The sequence below is a fragment of the Olea europaea genome, unplaced genomic scaffold (genome assembly GCF_002742605.1).
Source record: "Olea europaea var. sylvestris unplaced genomic scaffold, O_europaea_v1 scaffold1200, whole genome shotgun sequence".
NCBI classification, from domain to species: Eukaryota; Viridiplantae; Streptophyta; class Magnoliopsida; order Lamiales; family Oleaceae; genus Olea; species Olea europaea.
In genome coordinates this window covers 166,094-188,671 of record NW_019229419.1, presented here as the reverse complement: position 1 = coordinate 188,671, position 22,578 = coordinate 166,094, and the positions used below count along the sequence as shown (strand labels likewise).

The 22,578-nt window shown below is 32.5% G+C and overlaps 1 protein-coding gene and 2 long non-coding RNA genes across 5 annotated transcripts; 2 read left to right on the top strand and 1 right to left on the bottom strand.

Annotated features, from left to right (window-relative positions):
- Positions 1–1,752: 1,752 nt before the first annotated feature.
- On the top strand, positions 1,753–6,193 carry LOC111374080 (25.3 kDa vesicle transport protein-like). 3 transcript variants are annotated; one of them, XM_022996708.1, is made up of 6 exons: positions 1,753–1,872; positions 3,040–3,248; positions 3,814–3,974; positions 4,260–4,406; positions 4,733–4,809; positions 5,772–6,193. In XM_022996708.1, exons 2-6 carry the CDS (start codon positions 3,061–3,063, stop codon positions 5,853–5,855), a joined length of 657 nt encoding a protein of 218 aa, XP_022852476.1. In that variant the 5' UTR covers positions 1,753–1,872; positions 3,040–3,060; the 3' UTR covers positions 5,856–6,193. The 3 variants fall into 3 exon arrangements, with proteins under 3 accessions (XP_022852476.1, XP_022852478.1, XP_022852477.1); XM_022996710.1 differs by lacking the exon at positions 5,772–6,193 and adding an exon at positions 4,907–5,013; XM_022996709.1 differs by having other exon boundaries at positions 1,761–1,887.
- On the bottom strand, positions 5,809–6,630 carry LOC111374081. The gene is made up of 2 exons (XR_002699070.1): positions 6,448–6,630; positions 5,809–6,388 (listed from the first exon to the last, which is right to left on the bottom strand). It is a non-coding gene; the product is annotated as an uncharacterized LOC111374081 (long non-coding RNA).
- An 11,371-nt stretch (positions 6,631–18,001) lies between these two features.
- LOC111374072 lies at positions 18,002–18,407 on the top strand. The gene is made up of 3 exons (XR_002699066.1): positions 18,002–18,046; positions 18,146–18,270; positions 18,360–18,407. It is a non-coding gene; the product is annotated as an uncharacterized LOC111374072 (long non-coding RNA).
- Positions 18,408–22,578: the final 4,171 nt, after the last annotated feature.

Below are 22,578 nucleotides of genomic sequence, written 5' to 3'. Positions count from 1 at the left end.
CATGATTTATCAAAAGTCATTTTCCTCTTCAGAATTCAGATAAACTCCAGTCGACACCCAACACAGTCTTGAGCCACCGGCACCATATACACTTCTTCTTCAGATTTTTTACGCGTCTTCAAAGTTGAATTATAATCCACTATACCAAATCGAAGACAAAAGAGATCCTAACCTTTCGGTGATAATATTTGCTACAAATAAAGTTTCAAATCAATAATTTCTTTTGAGCAAATTGTGGTAAGAATTTGAAATTAAATTCGTTTCTAACAACATACAAATGTTAGATTGTGTAATTGTTATGTTTATATATTATAAATAATTGCTTTATTATTGCGGTGGTTATTCTCTTTGTTTAATTAGTAATATTTTTTCAGATATGATGTTCACGAGGTCTTGTTGGATTGATGTTTTTGAGCCTTATATCTCGTTTACTGGACTTGTATTTTAACGTTATCATAACGTCGTTAGCTTAAAAAAGGTGAAAAAAAGAAAAAAAAAATTATGTTTTAGTTTATTGTGATTCATTTTGATTTAGTAGATATTTAAAGTTATAGAAGATATATTTAACCCCTGTTCGAGCCATATTTTCCATGTTATTATAATGAGAAAATTGACCATTGACGAGGAGGCTAGGTTCTGCGCATGAAATAACAGGTCAACAAATGCAATTGGACTTGTGTGATAATGATCCAAATTTTCATTTTTTTGTCCCAAAAATTTGGTTGAAACAATGGCTTAGAATGTTTTAGATTTATTGCTAATAAGATATAAATATGTATTGAATTCAATGAATTAATGTCATAAAAGTATATATACAAAAAAAATACGATGAAATCGATGATTTTAAACCGGACCAAACCGTTAGGTTTAAATTTGAATTTTTTTCAAACCGATTTTGTTTGAAAATTTGTCAAACCCAGTAAAACTGGACCGTTTACATCCCTAGTTCTTGTGATTGGTAGGAAATAAAAAATCTAATGGCGTAGAGAAAATGATACGTAACCAAATAGTATTTTGCTGGACGGCCGACAAATTAGAATCGACGGCCAACGATAGTTCACTTATGAATTTTACCCTAAAAATCGCCGACGAAGAAAGCATATTATTTTTCCCTTTTTTTAAATTTTTTGGGAGTTTTTTAATTTAATTAATGTAATTATTTAATTTGGTAAATAGAAAGTTACTATTTTGCCCCTCATAAAAATATTAACAATGTGGTCAAACTAATTTTTTTGGTTAACTAACAGCAAATTGGATGTTTTCCATCCATTGTGATCTCACATGCAACGTTTGAGAATGTTAGGGGTGAGTTTGCAACAAATCAAATGTTTGGAAAAAATCTGCTAGTGTTTGAAAGGTTTGGGGTTTCTTCTACAATTTTTCCTATTTTTTATATTTATTTACGACTCCTTTGCAACTTTTTAAAAATTTTGGAATTATAGTTGCAATTAATTCTTTATTCTTTTTTTTCTTTTTTTTTTGTTTCATTTAAATAGGAGGTTTTTTCATCATTTAACAATTTTTTATTGAGAAAATGGACCGCAATGGGATATTACGCACAAAACATTTTAAATAGGGGGTTTTGAGCTATTTTCAAAAGGTGAGCAATTTTCGACAAATGAGTAATAGATAGGGGTATTGTGCTATTAAGCCACCGTTTTCCATTCTACTGTAGTAATCTAGTATTTATGGGAAAAAATAAGATGAAATATAATATTTAAATATTAATTAAATAATAGGTACTTGGTGTAATTTCCTCCATTTGTAAGCCCAATTTCCTATCAAATGATAGCCAAGTCTGTTTAGCAAGGGGAGTAGCCTAGGTTTTCTTTCTCAGTGATTTCTTCTATTCTTCATCATCAAACTTGGAAGGTAGCATCGGATTGTGTTAGTGTTAGAACGGGCTTTATATGTTGGGATCGACTCGATTTGTTTGATGTGAATGATTTAATTTGAACTAACTCCTTATAATTTATTTTATTTTTCCAGAATTGTTGTTTCTTGATGGTAATCTTTCTCTAGCAAGAGTGATTTTTCAACAATATTTCTCCTGAATTTTTGATGTGGTTGTTTATAGTTTTCCATTGGCGAAATAACCATGATCAAAATCCAGTGGGGGCAGTTGCCCCCCAGACCCCAGGTGGATCCGCCCCTAATCTGGGTGCATTACACTTTGTCCAATTAGTAGTGTTTTAATATTGGGATCCGCTGTGCTTGGTGAAAGTACAGATCAACCAAGATTTGATTAGGTGTACGACGCATACCCTTCCACGAAACCGTGGTTCAAGATGCTGGTACATTTGTTCTAAGTGCCCATTACTGGCATAGTAAAAGCAGGCATGGGCAGAAATTTTCCGCTAGCCATTTCTGCCATTTTAGCTGTCTTTGAATGGAAGCGATTGATTTTTGCTTATGATGTGCCAAATTTAAGAACTAACCGTTAATCATGTAATAGTTCTTGCTGCATGATGCTTCCTGTCTGTTGTGATATGAATCTTTAGACTTGAAGTACTCTTTCTGGAATTTTTCAATTGAATTTATATTAGAGTTATTTTTTCCTATTAAAATCAGGCTGCCTTTAGTTTCCAACTTTAATTTTGATAAACTGAAAGTCATTATATATATGTTTACGAAACTTTTATATGGACTCATACTACTTGTGAGATATATGAACAAGACACAACCTCCATATTAAATCGTCCTTTCAGGCCTCATATTTGCTCGTAACATGTAATATTACATTGGAATTCTGAAGAAAGTCTCTGTGTATCAATTTGATGATCTCTTTCTCAATATATACATCGAAATCTGTACATAGAGTATCATGGTTTTGAAGGATTTTGTTGTAGTAACGATTGATTGAACGGAGCATCAAAAAAGTATTTATGTAGTTGTTTCAAAATTATTGTGAATAAGGCTGAATTTTGTTCTTATTGACTTGTTGCTCTCCCTCCTCTTTCTGGACTGTGCACCTACGTGTGCATGCACAGTTTAATCTTTTCTAGATCTGGCTAATGTATATTAATATATTTTTTGCAGCTTTTAGCTTGTGAAGTAAAGATGGTGAAACTGACTATGATCGCTCGTGTCATTGATGGGCTTCCACTGGTAGAAGGACTGGACGATAGTCGTGATGTGCCAGATGCTGACTTCTACAAACAGCAAGTCAAGGCTTTGTTCAAAAACCTCTCAAGGGGTCAGAACGAGCCTTCAAGAATGTCGATTGAAACAGGCCCATATATCTTCCAGTATCCTGTCTTTCATGTTAGTAAAGATTTTTTTGTTTATGTTAATGGAGTTGACTAACTAGACAGGTTCAACATAATGACTTGAGAAAGTTTTGCTGCTGAAATGAATCTAGATATTTGTTTTATTATAATCTTTATTTGCCCAGTGGTCGTTTCCAGTTTGCTTTTTTATCTGTCTATGTTGAGCCTTGACTGTGCTCTATGATTCTCTACATTAATGCACATCCCTCATTGCTGTATTTTGCCCATCAATTGTACATCGTCTGATAAGAAAGTATTACAGAGAGGTGTGCATTTGATGATTTTACATTTCCATTTTTACCCTGTATCTTAGACCCCTGCACGTAAAAACTAATTTTTAACTTGTCATTATTTTCTTTTACCTAGTATGGAATACAATTTTGTTTTAGATTGATAACATGCCTTTTGAGAACCTTGGGACGATTTTTAATTAATTATCAGAGAAATTATTAAAATTTTTATACTCAGAACTATAACTACTGCTAATAATGTTTTCTCTTTTCCCTTTATTGAGTTTTTTTTTTTCCTGAACTTGGATACCTAGTCATATTATTGAAGGGCGTGTTTGTTATTTGACAATGTGTGATCGTGCTTATCCCAAGAAACTTGCGTTTCAATATCTGGAAGACCTTAAGAATGAATTTGAGCGTGTCTATGGAAATCAGATTGAAACGGCTGCAAGACCTTATGCTTTTATTAAATTTGGTAAGATATATCTTCAATTTTTTTCTGTTATCAACCTTGAGAAGTATTTTTCAATCTTAGTTTGAGAAGTATTTTTCTATCTTAGCTTTCGGTTATTTGTCAATGTAGGTACTCTTTTTTTTTTTATTTTTTTTTTTTTTTTTTTTTTTTTTTTTTCATTTCAATTTTTTTGTTTTTGTTTTTGTTGAGAAGCATTTGTAAGCTGTAGTTACCACTTTGTTAGTAATAAAATTTCTTTCTGATTATGTTTGATGTATTTTTCCTCTTTTCACTTGATTTTGGTAGATACATTCATACAGAAAACAAAGAAATTGTACCAGGATACAAGAACCCAGCGGAATATTGCAAAGTTGAATGATGAACTTTATGAAGTCCACCAGATAATGACTCGCAATGTACAGGAAGTTCTTGGTGTTGGTGAAAAGTTGGACCGTAAGAGATTCCATCTTTAATATTTTTAATTCTTAAAATCTATGATACATTTTTCTTTTGTTATTTCATGGCATAAAGTGTTTTTGCAATTTTTCGCATTTGATGCTTAACATCATGGGTTATGATAGGCATGCATGTTCCTGAGGGTTTTCTATTCTTCTGTTTTCAATTGCTTATTGTTTCTTTATCTTGCCTCAACTTTATAAAATTTCATCTTCGTGCTTTTTTTCTTTGGGGGAATGAACTTTTTGTAAATCATGTTTATTTTATTCCCTTATTTCCCTGCACGTTTGATGTTTATATTCTTTAATTGTGAATTTCTGCAGAGGTCAGTCAGATGTCAAGTCGCTTGACATCTGAATCCCGCATATATGCTGAAAAGGCAAAAGATTTGAACCGCCAGGTTAGTTATATTAGATTGACTCCAGGACTTATTTATTTATTTTTTATGTTCTTTATCAACTATTTCAATCCTTGAGTTTTCTCGTAATTATGGACAGGCTTACAATCAGCTCTGGCACTTAGTTCTGGCACTTTTATATAACAGCAAATTCCGAGTTCCATGATTATAATTGTCTGCATCCATAAGCATTGTTTGGGAAAACTATATTTATTTTTTATGTTCTTTGTCAACTATTTCAATCCTTGAGTTTTCTCGTAATTATGGACAGGCTTACAATCAGCTCTGGCACTTAGTTCTGGCACTTTTATATAACAGCAAATTCCGAGTTCCATGATTATAATTGTCTGCATCCATAAGCATTGTTTGGGAAAACTAACATTTTTTTTTTCTCTCAAGGTGAAACATGTAATAGCAACTATTACGTTTTTGTCAGACTTGAATTCAGGACTTTTAGTCTTCAGTCCTGCTACTTGAATTAGATCTTATCAGCTGAAAATAAACATTAAACACTAAGGGGCCGTTCTCTTTGTGTTTTAGTTTTATAGTTTTGAGTTTTGAATTCATTTTGAATTTTGTGTTTTGAGTGCCTGTTTTGAAATTGATGAAATTGCGTTCTTTTTTCCATTTTGGAACCATTTCCCGTATTTTCAATTTTTTCCAATTTTGTACTGAAAACGCCCAAAACGACAAAAATGTCATTTTGTGTTTTCTTCACAAATATTTTTTCGTTTTCGAAAATAGGAAAGAAAACGCGTTTTCACCGTTTTGAAAAATCGAAAACAGAAAACGGCCCGAAAATGGCAAAGAGAACACACCCTAAGTTGTTAAATTTTGGTTTGTCAACTTCTACATTTTTCTTTGTTTCGTTTTGTTATTACCTTTTGAAAATAGCACGAGTTCAGTTACCTACACACTACATGTACCCCTACTTTACTATTCATTCTTTTGATCATTGGCTGCAGGCTCTGATTAAGAAATGGGCCCCTGTTGCTGTTGTTCTAGGAGTTGTTTTCCTCCTCTTTTGGGTCAGAAACAAGTTCTGGTAAATACTGCCATTGATCTGCAGTTGATAGTCACTGTTTCGGTATCTTAAATATGCATTTCATCTTGAGGTGACTAGCAATTTTTTGTTACAAAACTACCTTCCTAAGGCTGTGAGACATCGATTCATGACGAGAAAAGAAATATATATTATTTAGAGATAAATAGATAGAACTTCTGTTGTGGGCTGAAACAGATTCAGTAACGCATACAAATGTTATTATTCTGTATCCTTATTTTCAGATGTTGCGTTTTAGACTGCACTAAGACAGGACAAGGTTAATGATACTAAAAATCAGTTCAGAAATCTTTTTTAATGGAAAGGATGTGAAAATTTTGGACATTTGTGTTTGAGTTCATAAGCAAGTCATCATTTTGAGGTTGTCTAATTGTAATTCTCTTCTCATTGTAGGCCAAGATATTAATGTTGAGATTTTGAGGTAGCACAATTTTAGATTAATCCATTTCCTTGATTTGCTTTATTTTTATATCTGGTGTAGCATGCTATCTCCCAGTCCCCTGTTACATTTTGCACCACCTCCCCCACTCTGATCTAGATCATCCCTACTGTGGGATGATCCTTACATTTTGCACCACGTCCCCACTCTGATTTTGATCAAGTTGGAGCTTATATAGACCTAGTTGGAATCGATTTTGTGTACGATAAGAATATTTTACACACTTTACATTACTTAGGCACAAATTTGTGTGAGATTTAAATTTTCTTTTATCTGAAATTCTGAATTGAAAGTTTACAAGAGCAATCTTTACAGTTTAACATTTACATATCCCATTGATGGAAGCAATGAATAAACCTTGAGGGATCATCCTGTGCTTCCCCATAGCACATATCAATTACCATGTTTGTAGGGTGCCAATATAATTAGATTAGTTGTGTCCCCAAAACCAAATGAATTATAGTGCAACCTTTATGTGACCTAGAAGTATATTGTATCATGCATAGCAGCCGGGATATTAAAAAAATTTGGAAAAGAAGAGGTTTTTTTTTATAATAAGTTTATAAAGATCAAACTAATTAAAAAAGAAAAATAAAAAATGACAGAGATAGCGTAACCAGATTGAAGTGACTCGGAACAAGCTCATTTTTATTTAGTGAGAATAGAAATTTCAAACCTATGACGGGGAAAGAAATTGACAATGGATGCTTTCAAATCTATAGCCATACAAGTGATGTTTGTGCATTATGGGCATGTTTGGTATATCAATATTGGGATAGTGCCAAAAACGAAACAAGATTTGATGTTGTCTAGTCTAACGTACCAATTACTCCCTATGTTGGTTGTTTTGCTATGAGCAAATTTTCCAAAAATAGGAGAGTAAGGAAATTTCTCCGATGGTAAATTACTTAATAGTCGTTACAGCTTCGACAGCACCAGCAACCACGAGTTGGTGACCAATCATAGATATTGTTGAGTTCATTCCCAGTTGAAACAAACATGACTATCTCTAGGAATGGCAAGGGTTTATTTATTTATTTGATGAAGAAATTTTGATCCAGTAATATTTCACCACACCATTTATATCTAAAATCATTATGTAAGTCATTATATACATGTAATACAATTATTGCGTGTCAGCATAATTTCGGACTTGATTAGAATTTGAGAAGTTCATGAGTGAATGCATGGATGGATAAACGGGGTGCTCGTATGCTCGCGAACGATGACCATCACGTTCGAGTTAATCAACCCAATTCTCGTTATCCTGATCGATCTCACCTTTATAAGGGAAAGGCTTGTAGTAAAATTGCTGTGCTTGCCTCGTCAACAATGTCTGCATTAACATCTATAAATATGAGCCATTTCCTCTATGGGAGGAGGATGAGGACGACATCGCCCAAATTTGAAAGATTTGTATATTGAACGATTAGATATTTGTATATTTGTATAAATATGAGCCATTTCTTCTCGATTTACTTCACTCTCAATAATTTTTCCTCTTATCCTCTCATAAAAGTATGATATACCTTCTCCTTTTATTATAAGTTTCCATATCAATTATGAAAAATACTTATTAAAAATAAAAGAAGTGTCGCTCATTTAATAAAAATAATGTCGATCCCGGTCTTTTGGAAAAGCAAAATCTAATTATGTAATTTATGAAAAATTGATAAGAAAGCTAGCAATAATTCCATCTTGAATCAAATTTGATGGCATTAAAAAAAATAATAATAATAGAAAAACGGAAATTAATATGTTTGCCTATAAATCTTAAATTCAATATTTTTATTTTCAGTCATGTGTTAGATATTTTACTATTTTCTTATATGAAAAATTACTTTCAGTGTAAGACAACAACTATCAAAATAAGAAGATTATTACTATATATTAAAATAAATAACTTATTAAGTAAGCAGAATACTAATACAATAATTTTCAAAAATACTTAAAAATTATTAGCACACATATCTTAACCTTATTAAGGAAAATACTAATAAATTATAAGAAAAAAATTGTAGAGTACAATAAAGATATTACAATTTTAGAGTGAATTTAATTGCCAATATAAAAGTCATTTTTTTACCCAAATTCATATTTTTGTGCTATTTGATTGATCTTTTTCCATAAAAAATATCTTTTTACAATTGGTTATGTGACCATATTTTCTTTGAAAATAAGAAAAATATTTTTTTAGGAGGGGTAGATTTTTATATTTCACGTAAGTCACTCTCTCATCTACTCCCTCTCTATCGTCTATCTACCAATAAAAATGAACAATTATAATATTTTCTATGTTGAAAATAAAATCAATCAAACACATTTAATTGATTATTTTCATGCAAATAATTTCTAGGCAATTCAATTAACTAAAATTTATTTTTTCATATAAATTGCATACATACAATCAAATAGACCCTTAAATTCAAAATTTAGTTTCAGTTTTGTACTAATTAAAATAGGAAATTTATGATAAGAGGAAATGTTTTCATATTTAAAAAAAAATAAAAAATAAGAGTGGTGATGTCTACTTAGTTTATGCTAAGCACCGAGTGACGTGACGCATTACAATAGATAAGGAAATATAATGATTAGTTTTAAGACTAATTACACCACATATTGTAGCGTGCCACTTAAATATAGTGTTTAGTTTATACGAAGCACCGGTGCTCAGGATATATATACACACACACACGCACACGCACACGCACACATGTAGACTATTTGGTAAATCATTCCTGTTTGACCCCATTAAATTTTAATTCATTTTTATTTCTCTCTTTGTCAACATCACATTCTACATTAAAATAATATTATACGTAAATTCATAAAAAAATTCTTATTTTTTATTTATACATTCTTTAAAAAATTACTATTCCTCTTGTTATAGCGTGAAATAATGGGAACAAACATGGAGTTGATAAAACCAAGAAAAAAAAAAGGGAAATAAGTTGGAATGGCCACTTGAAATCATATTTGTTCAAAAGGCCTTTGACTGAAAATAACAAAATAAAAGAAATCTTAAATATTTAAAACTATCAAAAGACCCTTTTACCCTATCTTCTAAAATGAAAATGAAGGAAGAAAGAAGGGGATTTCATTTAAAAAGCCTAGTCAAACAAAACATTAATTTAAAAAGTCCACAAACTAAGTTCTTTGGGTAAAAGGCCTAAAGATATGGAAAATGAAAAATATAATTTGTAAATTACTAAAATGACCTTACAAACAAAAAAGACATTGCTGCCCTAATTCCCATTTCAATTTCCATTTAACCCTAATTAAATTCTACCTTTCTTCCATTTGCTCTTCAAAATCGGTTGTAGAGGTATGTAATTTGTTTCTTTGTCATCATCATTTTTCTCTACTTAATGAAACCTTAAACTCTACATTCCATTTTCCTTGAACACTCATTTAGTTGAAATAAGTAATAAAATCTTGCAATATCATTGTTGGGCATTTGGAGAAGAAGGGGGTGTTGTAATTTTCAATTTTTTGGTTAGTTTCTTTGTCCATTTTTTGAATAATTTCTTCATGTTGTTGTATATATATTTATGATTTTTATTTGAGAACAATGATTTTGAATTAATTTTATCATTAGATTAGAGTTTTGATATGGGTTGCTCTCAAACCCTTTTTCTCATTTCTCATCATCTGTATCAGTTAGAGTAAAATGTAAGTTTGCAAAGGCATGTTTGACTATTCTTTTTATTAACTTACATTTAATTTTCGTCTGTACATAACGACTTACATGTCTTTTTCTGCAATCCATAACGACTTACATATCATTATCAGTAATGTACACTGTTTGAAATGTGATGAAATTTTTATATTGAATTATAGTTATGGACACCATGAATATGGTATGGATATCAGTTTGTTTTCCAGTTGAATATGAGTAGTCGATTGAATGTGTTTTAAAATGAAAATATACAGGGAATGACAAATAAAAACAACTCCTATTCTTGTTGCGAAAATTATTTCTTATATGGAATTATATGATAAAGTCAAAGAGGTGTTGAACATCAATTCACAACTTTTTCGAAATTTAATTGGAAAAATCGAATGATTAAATAATCTATTCACAACTTCAAATGGTTACGAGTACAGTCATAAGATATCGGTGGATTATATGTTTTTATTCCCAAATAAGATGGAATAAATCAATACCTTGAAATAGAAACCAATACCTTGGCTTTGTTGGAGCATACTTTTTTATTATTTCATTTATATTTATAATGGATAATTGATTTGGAATTATTTCCTGCAAATTACATAATCATCGTGTGTGTTATCTTGCTCATTTACTTGCTTTCAATATAAAGATTCAGAAACTTGGATGTTTACTTTGTGATTTCGTACTGCAGCTCTCTTGAGGGACATGCTTACTCAACTTTGCTCTAAGAGGAATTGAACATAGCAGGTCAAATATTATGTTAGCGTTTCCCATCCTCGACCCAAAGAAAAATGTAGAATGTCCTTTTTTTTCCTTTTTCTTTAGGTGCTACTGCTGGTGACTTTTTTTACATAGAAATAATTGGTCCAGCATTTTAAGCAATTTATTCCTTTAATTTCATCAAGATGTAGGTCGAAAGTGTGTGTGTAGGATAAAAACTATAATGTAATGGCTGGCTTATATGCCAGGTGAACTTCCTGGTTTATCATCATAATTCATAATCCAAGTTCATAAGTTTGTGACAGTGCTGAGATTATAAATTATCAAAATTATTCAATGGATCCATAAAGACTATATTAATCGACCGTTCATTTTTCTTTTTATAATTTTTTTCCAAAACATTCTTGCTTCTTGAAGTTCTCGAGTAATAATCGTCTGAGATTAAGGTTTTAATATTTTCCTGACTTGTAACTTTATAATTTTGTGCTTATTCGAAGCACAAGATGATTTATTAAATTTTGTAATCATTGTGCTATTGAAATGCTTTTGCACTATTGAAATGCAAACGACGTTCATATAGTTACAATTGATGTAAATGCAATCAATCTAATGACGATATATATTTTCTTCCTTCTGAAACAAAGTGTTTAAGATCGTTGTGGTACAAAAATGTACTAATTTTAATTATGAAATTGAAGTCGTTCTTGAAGCACAAAACGATATAGATGTCGTTCAAATAAAAAAAAAAGTAGAGTGAATAACATAACGATATTGAAACCGTTCCTGTAATAAAAAATGATTTCTATATCGTTTCAATATGAAATACACACTGCTTAACTTATTTTGGTAATGACATCAAAGTCGTTATGACTATACATAAACGATATATAAGTCGTTCTAGTACAAAAATGCATTCATTCTAAGAATGGCATGGAAGTCGTTTCTGAAAGTCAAAACGATATAGATGTCCTTCCAATAAAAAAGTGCACTGAACAGCGTAATGATATTAAAGGCATGACGAATAGTTGTGGATGGTCAAATCTACTTTTAGCTAGAACGATATAATTATCGTTTTATATGAAAAGAAACGGTATCTATATCGTTATACTTGTAATTTAAATTGAAACGATTTCAAACTATTCAAATTTATACTAAAACGATATAAATGTCGTTACTTTATTTATGATTTTATGCATAACGATATCAATATCGTTTTAATACAAGTTTGACGCCATTGATATCGTTTTAGTTTAAATCATAACTAAAACTACACGCATATCGTTTCAGTTAAAATAAAACGATGCTTATATCGTTTTTGCTAAAAATAATGATTCGACCGTCCACGACCGCCGAACATACATCTGACATATGTAGGATGATCAAAATAGGTAATCAAGTGGGTTCGATCTCCCTTTAAAGAAACTATGAGAACATTTTTGTTCTCATGATTGTATACCATCTTCAAACTATTCAGACAGAAAGTTATTTCGTTTTCTCTTTCCAAGTCATTCGAGTGGTATCAACCCACTTGATGACCTCTTTCGATCGTCCTACGTATCCTAAAGGTATGATGGGTGGTTGTGGACGGTCGAATCGTTATTTTTATCCAAAATGATATAATTATCGTTTTATATGAAAAGAAACGATATCTACATCGTTATACTTGTGATTTGAATTGGAACGATTTCAAACTCGTCAAATTTGTACTAAAACGATATGAATGTCGTTACTTTATTTGTGATTTTGATACATAACGATATCAATATCGTTTCAATACAATTTTGACGACGTTGATATCGTTTTAGTTTAGATCATATCTAAAACTACACGCATATCGTTTCAGTTAAAATAAAACGATACTTATATCGTTTTTGCTAAAAATAATGATTCGACCGTCCACGACCACCGAACATACATCTGACATATGTAGGATGATCAAAATAGGTAATCGAGTGGGTTCGATCTCCCTTAAAAGAAACTATGAGAACATTTTTGTTCTCATGATTGTATACCATCTTCAAATTATTCAGACAGAAAGTATTTTCGTTTGCTCTTTCCAAGTCATTCGAGTGGTATCAACCCACTTAATGACCTCTTTGGATCGTCCTACGTATCCTAAAGGTATGATGGGTGGTTGTGGACGTCCGAATCGTTATTTTTATCCAAAACGATATAATTATCGTTTTATATGAAAAGAAACGATATCTACGTCGTTATACTTGTGATTTGAATTGGAACGATTTCAAACTCGTTAAATTTGTACTAAAACGATATGAATGTCGTTACTTTATTTGTGGTTTTGATATATAACGATATCAATATAGTTTCAATACAATTTTGACGACGTTGATATCGTTTTAGTTTAAATCATAACTAAAACTACACGCATATCGTTTCAGTTAAAATAAAACGATACTTATATCGTTTTTGCTAAAAATAATGATTCGACCGTCCACGACCACCGAACATGCTTCTGACATATGTAGGATGATCAAAATAGGTAATCAAGTGGGTTCGATCTCCCTTAAAAGAAACTATGAGAATATTTTTGTTCTCATGATTGTATACCATCTTCAAACTATTCCGACAGAAAGTATTTTCGTTTGCTCTTTCCAAGTCATTCGAGTGGTATCAACCCACTTGATGGCCTCTTTCGATCGTCCTACGTATCCTAAAAGTATGATGGGTGGTTGTGAACGTCCGAATCGTTATTTTTATCCAGAACGATATAATTATCGTTTTATATGAAAAGAAACGATATCTACGTCGTTATACTTGTGATTTGAGTTGGAACGATTTCAAGCTCGTCAAATTTGTACTAAAACGATATGAATGTCGTTACTTTATTTGTGATTTTGATAGATAACGATATCAATATGTTTCAATACAATTTTGACGACGTTGATATCGTTTTAGTTTAAATCATAACTAAAACTACATGCATATCGTTTCATTTAAAATAAAACGATACTTATATCGTTTTTGCTAAAAATAATGATTAGACCGTCCACGACCACCAGACATGCATCTGACATATGTAGGATAATCAAAATAGATAATTAAGTGGGTTCGATCTCCCTTAAAAGAAACTATGAGAACATTTTTATTCTCATGATTGTATACCACCTTCGAACTATTCTGACAGAAGTATCTTCGTTTGCTCTTTCTAAGTCATTCGAGTGGTATCAACCCATTTGATAACGTCTTTCGATCGTCCTACGTATGTTGAAGGCATGACGGATGATTGTGGACGGTCAAATCGTTATTTTTAGCTAGAAGATATAATTATTATTTTATATGAAAAGAAACGATATCTACGCCATTATAATTGTGAATTGAATTGGAACGATTTCAAACTCGTCAAATTTGTACTAAAACGATATGAATGTCATTACTTTATTTGTGATTTTGACACTTAACGATATCATTATCGTTTCAATACAAGTTTGATAATGTTGATATCATTTTAACTTAAATCAAAACTAAAACTATGTACATATCTTTTCAGTTAAAATAAAACGACAATTATATCGTTTATGCTAAAAATAACGATTCGACTGTCTATGACCACCAGTCGTGCATTTGGTATATATAGAATGATAAAAATAGATAATCAAGTGGGTTCGATCTCCCTCAAAAGAAACTATGAGAACATTTTTGTTCTAATGAAAATAAATGATATCTATGTCATTATCATTGTGATTTGAATTGGAATGATTTCAAACTTATTAAATTTGTACTATGACGATTTGAATGTCGTCTTATTTTGTGAGTTTGATACATAATGATACTATTATCGTTTTAGTACAATTTTGATAACATTGATATCGCTTTAATTTAAATTTTAACTAAAACGATAATCATAAAAACGACGATTCGATCGTCCACGATCAATTATATGTAAATTTTAATTACATTTAATATCGTAGTTATAACGTTCTACTGTAATCACTTCTGAAACGATATGTATGACATTATAGTTACGATTGAATAGGAACGATATCATTGTCGTTGAAAATTGCTAAATGACATAAACGTTGTTTATTTATTCTATAACGTGCACTTAAACTTGTTAAACAGTGAAGTAATGTGTATTCGATATCGGAACGACATATACATCGTTTTTTGTACTTCAGGAATGAGTTTAATGTCGTTATACAAATCAGTTAAGCAGAGTGTATTTGATACTGAAATGATATCGAAGTCGTTTTATATTTCAGGAACGATTTCAATGTCTTATGCAAATCAGTGAAACAGTGTCAGCAGCTCATTTCCATTCCACATTTTTATTAAGTTGATAAGTTATATTTTACGATTTCTTCAAATTGCAATATTTTCGTGCTGGCTTATTCGAATTGACTTTTTCTCGAGTCGAATAGTTCTTATTAATTACAAGCTTTAAAATGAGTACAAATTGATATACTGCATCGCTTTTTATTAAAATCTAATTATTGGACTTTAAATAAGATATAAATTTAAAAAATATTTTTTTCTCCATTTTTTTTTTCAAAATATAACGATAAATTTATTTTAAAAAATTTCATGTGTTATAATATGTGTCTAATGAATAAATGACTCAATAATTATTTTCGACTAGTTGTTAAGTTGTGGACAATGTTAAAACTTTGGTTGCACTGGAGATCAATTACGAAAAAGAGATGACCTGAAACTTAAAAAGAAGAGTTCGAATTCTAAGGAGAAGATGATTTTGAAGATGAAGATTTTTTGAATTTAAAGGAAGGGAATGTTGTGTGTGTTAGAGCATGAATGCATAGTTGTTAGAGCCAACCCGACGATCAACTAAAAAAAATTACCGGGTTAATGGTTTAATCGGTGGGTTATTGTTAAATTTTAATTTTAATTAAATTTTATTTTTGAAGTGAGAATAAAACAATTTTTTGAAATGTAATATATATATTTTGCTCATAGGAAACAAAGAACCGTCATTTGCCATAATGGTTGTGGAGTTAAAATATTTTCTTGCATTCCAAGGTTCAAGTCATGGCTCCAACAAATTTAGAAAAAAACTCAAATTTCTTCTTCATTTTTGTTTTACAAGTTAAGGGTAAAGAAGTCTTTTGACACTTTTAAATAATTAAAACTCCTTTTATTTTTATAAGTTTGGTCAAAGGCCAATTGAACAAAATGCATATTAAAGGGGCCTTCCCAACTCATTTCCCCAAGAAAGAATTGGGGATTTCTTACCATTCATCACGTGAAAACCTCCCTTGGCTCCAAACTTCTTCTCCTCCAAATTAAAAACCTTCTTCTCTTTCAAATTCATCATCTTAGACATTTGAACTCACCATCTGTTTTCCTTCCACTTCAAAAGTTCAAGATTCTTACAAGATTATCTACAACAAATTTTTCGCCTCTCCATCTCCCACTCACAGGTTTGTCGCCCCTCTCAAATTTTTCTCTGCTATGAACAGATATATTTGTATATGTATACTAATTTATGACTTGATGATGAATTGTTGAAGTTTTGATACTATTTTTTGTTGGATGTTGGGTGATTAATTAGCAACTGAAAATAGGGTTGTTTTTATTTTATTTTATTTTAATCGAGTTGATTATATACATTCTAAGACATTGCCAAAAGTGTCCTATGAACTATGCATCTCGAACCAAAATAATGTGGAAATTCAAGTAGACAAACTATTTTCTAAATTCTTGTGATGGAGATCATATTCCTAAGAATGTGTTCATCCCTGGCAATTAGTTCGACTAGTTTGTTCAGTTAGAATGTTTTGAACTGCACCATACCCTTAGATTTGCTGCTAGGTTGCATCCAACTAGAGATTGTCATGCATCATACCACAAACCCTTTTTTCTACCATCACAGACATTGTCAAAGATCTTCTAGATTGAAAAATTAAACTCGATCTTATGTCTAGTTAAATGCTAAAGACTGATAAGATGAAGAGATGTAATCTATTCATTGCTCTTGTTTATACCTTTAATTTAGTGCATCTCTTACTTGAACATATTCATTTGCCCCTTTGTATGAAAATTGTATTATCTGTACACAAAAGTTTCTTTGAATGTTTGGCGTTCTGCTCTCCTCGATCCAAATTTTGATTTGCATTGTTGAGCACACCGCTCTTCAAATGTCTTACACCATTGAATTATAGATCATTTTAACTTTATTTTCATGATTGTCATTCCACTTGAACTAATCTATTGAAGCAACATCACTAAGTTGAGGTTCATTCTAAATAAATACAAAGTCAAGGCTCTGAATTTGTCAATACATTTCAAACTAAGTCTACAAACAAAGTTGCATCAGATGAAATATTTGCAATATCAAGTAATGTCATTTTTTTTTGCCTATTCTTCTTCTAAGAGCTTTCTTGAGTTCACGTTGATCTTTCAAACAAGAAGTATATATTCATCATTATACACAATTTATAATACATTGTACTTACAAGTTCTATAAAGCACATAAGCTAAGAACGCCTAACAAGTGAATATCAAATAAAATAAACTTTGTTGTTAGCAATGATAATACATGCTATTAAATTTCATATTCAAAAAAATTTCTACTACAAGAAAAACTAGAAGAACTAGGTAGCTTGTTTTAATATTTCTAGTTTTTATATTTGTTATTATGTGCTTTACTATCATCAGTTCTAATATTAGTACATATTTTATAATTTGCAGTGCTATGGAGAAGATTCTTCAAGTAGATGCTACGATTACGACGAGATGCAGATTGCAAATAGTGCGAGATGTATATGAAAAGCTCGATACAAATTACAAAAACAAGCTTAGTGAAAGCTGCTTTGGATCTCTCCTTAGGTTGAAGGACATAAAGTTGGCTTCACAAGTTATACATCAGTTATTATTGCGAAAGTTAAGGACCAATAAAAAAGAAGTATGGTTTAAGATAGGAGAGAAAAATACAAAATTTGGGTTGGAAGAATTTATTTTAGTAACGGTCTTAAATGCTGGTGATGATAACGACGTAGATAAGACCTTGGGGGAAGAGTGTCGGATCGTGAAAGAGTATTTTAAGAATAGTGGGGGAAAGATAACGAAGGGAGATGCTTACAATGCATTTGTAATTTGCAAGAAAAGAAAGAGCGATAAGTATAAGTGAGGATTGATCGTAATCTTGGCGTACGTCATGTGGGTTACGGAGGAGAATACATACATCGATTTATGGTGGCTAGACTTGGTGGACGATCTAGATAGATTCGAGACGTATCCATGGGGAAAGTTTTCATTTGAATACACGATCAGTATATTCAAACGTGAGATGGGAGATAAATTGAAAAGTTCGGACGTTGGAGGCGAATCACGTTGCCGATATTCATTGCACGGCTTTCCCCTCGCTATAATGGTATGAACAAATAATAAACTTGACTCGTATATATATATATAAATTTGTGTTGTGAGATAATATAAATGTTTGTTTTGCAATAGATTTGGGCATTTGAAGCGATCCCAACTTTGGGAATGAAGTTTGGTATGAAATATCCAGATGTAATACCAAGAATGCTCGCTTGGGAAATGCCGAAGAGGTTAACGTCTGCTGCCATTGAGAACGTGTTGAATTCGAAGGAGGTAAAATTGTCTTTATTAAGTTTAATGGGAACAAATTGTGGAATTAGCTTCATGAATGACTAATGACTTGCACCTTTTAATATTTGCAGTTGGAGGTTAATTCCACATTGATTCCCACCGAAGCTGAACTCGAAGAGGTCTATTGGAAAGAGTTGAACCAATCGTGGAAAAAGATGAGAGTGTTTCACATCATTTCGAAGGAGACGAGGCTAAGCAAGATGCCGAGCCACAGCATGCATACCACGAAGAGTCTCCTAGAGCAGCTCAACCACCACAGCGTGGTTTTGAGATCAACATAGAGGATTTATTGAGAACGGAAATTGAAAAACTTGAGGGAAGGCTACAAGCAGTTATATCGACTCGACTTGATCGGGTGGAGAAAAAGGTTGACAGGTTAGTTGAATTGGCTGTGGCGGGTCGGTTCCATCCAGCAACTAGTGCATTTGATGGTGCCACTAGTAGCACAGCTTATGTACCAGAAAATGAACCGAAGGATGGGTTGGAAAAGGAGGTTGGGTTTGATGATGTGACAGCTGTGCATGTTGCTGAAAGAAAGGTAGATCTGCCTGAAGAGGATTCAAAGTTAGAGGAGGAGGAGGAGGTTAGAGGAAAAAATGTAGGAAGGAAGGAGTTGGAAACTGAGCCTGGATTTGATGATGTGAGAGATGTGCCTGCCGCTGAAACAAATGTAGAAGCGCGTGAGGAGGACCCAAAGTTAGAGGAGGAAGTTAGAGGCAAAAATGTAGGAGGGAAGGACTGGAAAAGGAAGCTGGATCTGGGAATGATATAGATGAGCAAGAAAATGAAAAAATGATCAAGGAGAGTGTTGGAAAAGAAATAATATTAGAGGAGGAGCGTCCCGACGTGGAGAAAGGGATTGCTAATTTTGTGACGCTTGTAAAGCATGATGTAGATACAAATGAATCCACGAAAGGTATGTAAAAATGAATTCAAAGTTAAGTTTTACATCTTTATATCCAAATGAAACAGATTTTCCACTTCTAATTGTTGTTATTTGCAACATATAGGGGACGTTGTAGAAATTGATGAGGCGGGATCCGATCCATTGAAAGGACAAGGGTATCGTCGGAAGAGAAAAGCGCGCTTACTGTGTTCTCCGTACACTGACCTGACGAAGAGGAGAAAGTTGTCGGACATCAATGTATATGATCCTTATCGAGAAGTAGATCCCAGCAAGGTTGAGGATTTTTGCAAATGGATGGAAACTACACTTTCGTGGTAAATTATTATATATAGTTGTAAGTACATGTGAAAGTAATGATAGTATTACCTAAATATAATTTCGTGTTGATTTGGTTGTATGCACGGCCAAATTATACTTTTGCGCTTCTATGATGTTCAAACAAAAAGTTTGATGGATCTTTCGAAAGAGGATGGTTGGATTAATGACAGTGTAAGTAATCCAACTTTAATGATTTTACGATAATCTCACAAAAGAATTCAGTTTGAATTTATTAGTTTATTTTTGTAGATTATGAATGAGGCCCTATATCAGATACGAGAAAGGGCTTCCAGATTTCCCAATCTGTTTCGGCAAGACTGTTGCATATTGGACACTTATTTCTATCAATTTATTGTCAATGCATATGGCCAATTATAGTCCAGTAAAGAGCTCAAATGTTGTAAGAGTCTAATGAATTATGTGAGAGGGGCTACTCCGGAGCTCGGTAAACCTTGGAGGGACTGTAAATATTTGTATTTTCCTTGTTGGACCCGCGACCATTGGTTTGCAGTTCAAGTCGACATGGAGGAACGGGCCATTTTAATGTTTGATAGTCTGAAGGGTCACATTCGCCGGGCAACGTTGGAAGCTTACCTTTTGCCTCTACAGGTGTTTATTCCGTTGATAATAAAATCTCATGTCACCAGTGAAAGCAAATATAGTACGGAAAACTTCAAATTTGTCAACGTAAAAGATGTTCCCCAACAAGTGAACGGGTAAGAATGACTAATTTCATAATTAGTAGTACCATATTATCTTGAGTGTTGAAAATTAATACAAAAATTTTACAACTTTTTTGTAGATCCGATTGTGGAATATTCGCTATCAAATTCATAGAATTTCTGCACGCAAATATGGACGTAAATACAATTCGACCGGATTACGTACCAGTATGGAGAAAGAAACTAGCTGCAGAGTTGTTGGCTTGGGATTTTGAGCCGTAGATTGTGCTTTGCTCGTATTTTTTTATATTTTTATAACGTTATGTAGTCACTTGGTTGTTTTGGCTTTGGAGTAGCAGCTATTTTGGAGTTTGAATACAATTTCAATGTGCATATTTTCCATTGTCTTCTATAACTTTAAAGTTTAGATATTGTCCATGTCAGGTTGTTGAGTCTTACATGTACAAGCCTACATGTTTTCCATTGTCATGTTGTTGCAATGTAAGATGCACACTGCTATCCTTATTTGCATAACGACTTAGAACTCGTGATGACCACACATAATGACTCCGAAGTCGTTTCAGTTAAAATTGATACTAAAACAATTTAAAACTCGTTCCTGAGACAAAAAACGACATGCATATCGTTGCAATGTTAAATACACTGCTTCTCTAATTTTGCGTAGCGACTTAGAAGTCGTTATGACCACACATAACGACTTATAAGTTGTTCAATTTGAATTAATACTAAAACGATTTCGACCTCATTCCCAAGACACAAAACGACATGAATATCGTTCCAACGTTAAATACACACTGCTTCTCTGATCTTGAGTAACGACTTAGAAATCGTTATAACCTCACATAACGACTTATAAGTCGTTTCAGTTAAAATTGAAACTAAAACGATTCCTACATCGTTTTCAAGACACAAAACGACATTCATATCGTCTAAATGTTAAATACACACTGCTTCTCTGATTTTGCGTAACGACTTAGAACACGTTATGAACCTAAATAACGACTTAAAGGTCGTTTCAGTTAAAATTGATACTAAATCGATTTCTACATCGTTTTCGAGATACGAAACGACATTCATATCGTTTCAATGTTAAAGACACTGCTTCTCTGATTTTGCGTAACGACTTAGAACTCGTTATGAACATAAATAACGACATAAAAGTCATTTCAGTTAAAATTGATATTAAAATGATTTCTAAGTCGTTCCTGAGACACAAAACGACATTTATCGTTTCAATTTTAAATATATACTGCTTCTCTGATTATCGTTTCTTTTCGTTCAGAACGACATTGATATTGTTCTAGCGTAATTGTTCCTGAAAGTTGATCCATCTCGTTTCTTTACAAATCTGACGAGTTCGAAATCGTTTCAGCTGAAATTATAAGTGCAACGACATCGGTATCGTTTCTTCACAGTTGAAACGACATTAGTATCGTTATGCTTAAAAATGGTGTTTCAGCCATCAACGACCACCGGCATACGTCCCACCATACGTATGACGATGAAAACAGGTCATCGAGCCGGCTCAATCTCACTCGAACGACGCTATGGTAACGTTTGTTATTTCATAGTTGTCTTTCACACTCAGATTGTTTCCATAGAAATAGGGTATCTCAGTTGGCTCATTCGGACTATTCGAGAGCTACCAGCCCACTTGATACGCTCTTTCGATCGTCATACACATTTCGGAGGTATGTGGAGCGGTCAAGGAAGATCGAAATGTCATTTTTAGGTATAACGACATTAATGTCGTTTCATCTGTGAAGAAATAATACCGATGTCGTTGTACTTATTATTCCAGTTGACACGACTTCGAACTCGTCAGATTTGTAAAGAAACGAGATGGACAACGTTACGTTATTTCACTACTTGGTACATAACGATATTTATGTCGTTCCTTGTATAATTTTACGACTTCTAACATGTTTCAGTTTATATAACATCTAAAACGACCTCAAAGTCGTTTCTTCAAGAACATAACGATATTTATATCGTTATGCCTAGAAACGACATTTCGATCATCCTCGATTGCTGCACATAACTCCGAAATGTGTATGACGATCGAAAGAGCGTAACAAGTGGGCTAGTAGCTCTCGAATGGTCCGAAAGAGCTAATGGAGATACCTTATTTCTATGGAAACAATCTGAGTGTGAAAGACAACTATGAAATAACAAACGTTACCATAGCATCGTTCGAGTGAGATTGAGCCGGCTCGATAACCTGTTTTCATCGTCATACGTACGGTGGGATGTATGTCGGTGGCCGTGGATAGTTGAAACGCCATTTTTAAGTATAACGATACTAATGTCATTTCAACTGTGAAGAAACGATACCGATGTCGTTGCACTTATAATTTCAGCTGAAACGATTTCGAACTCGTC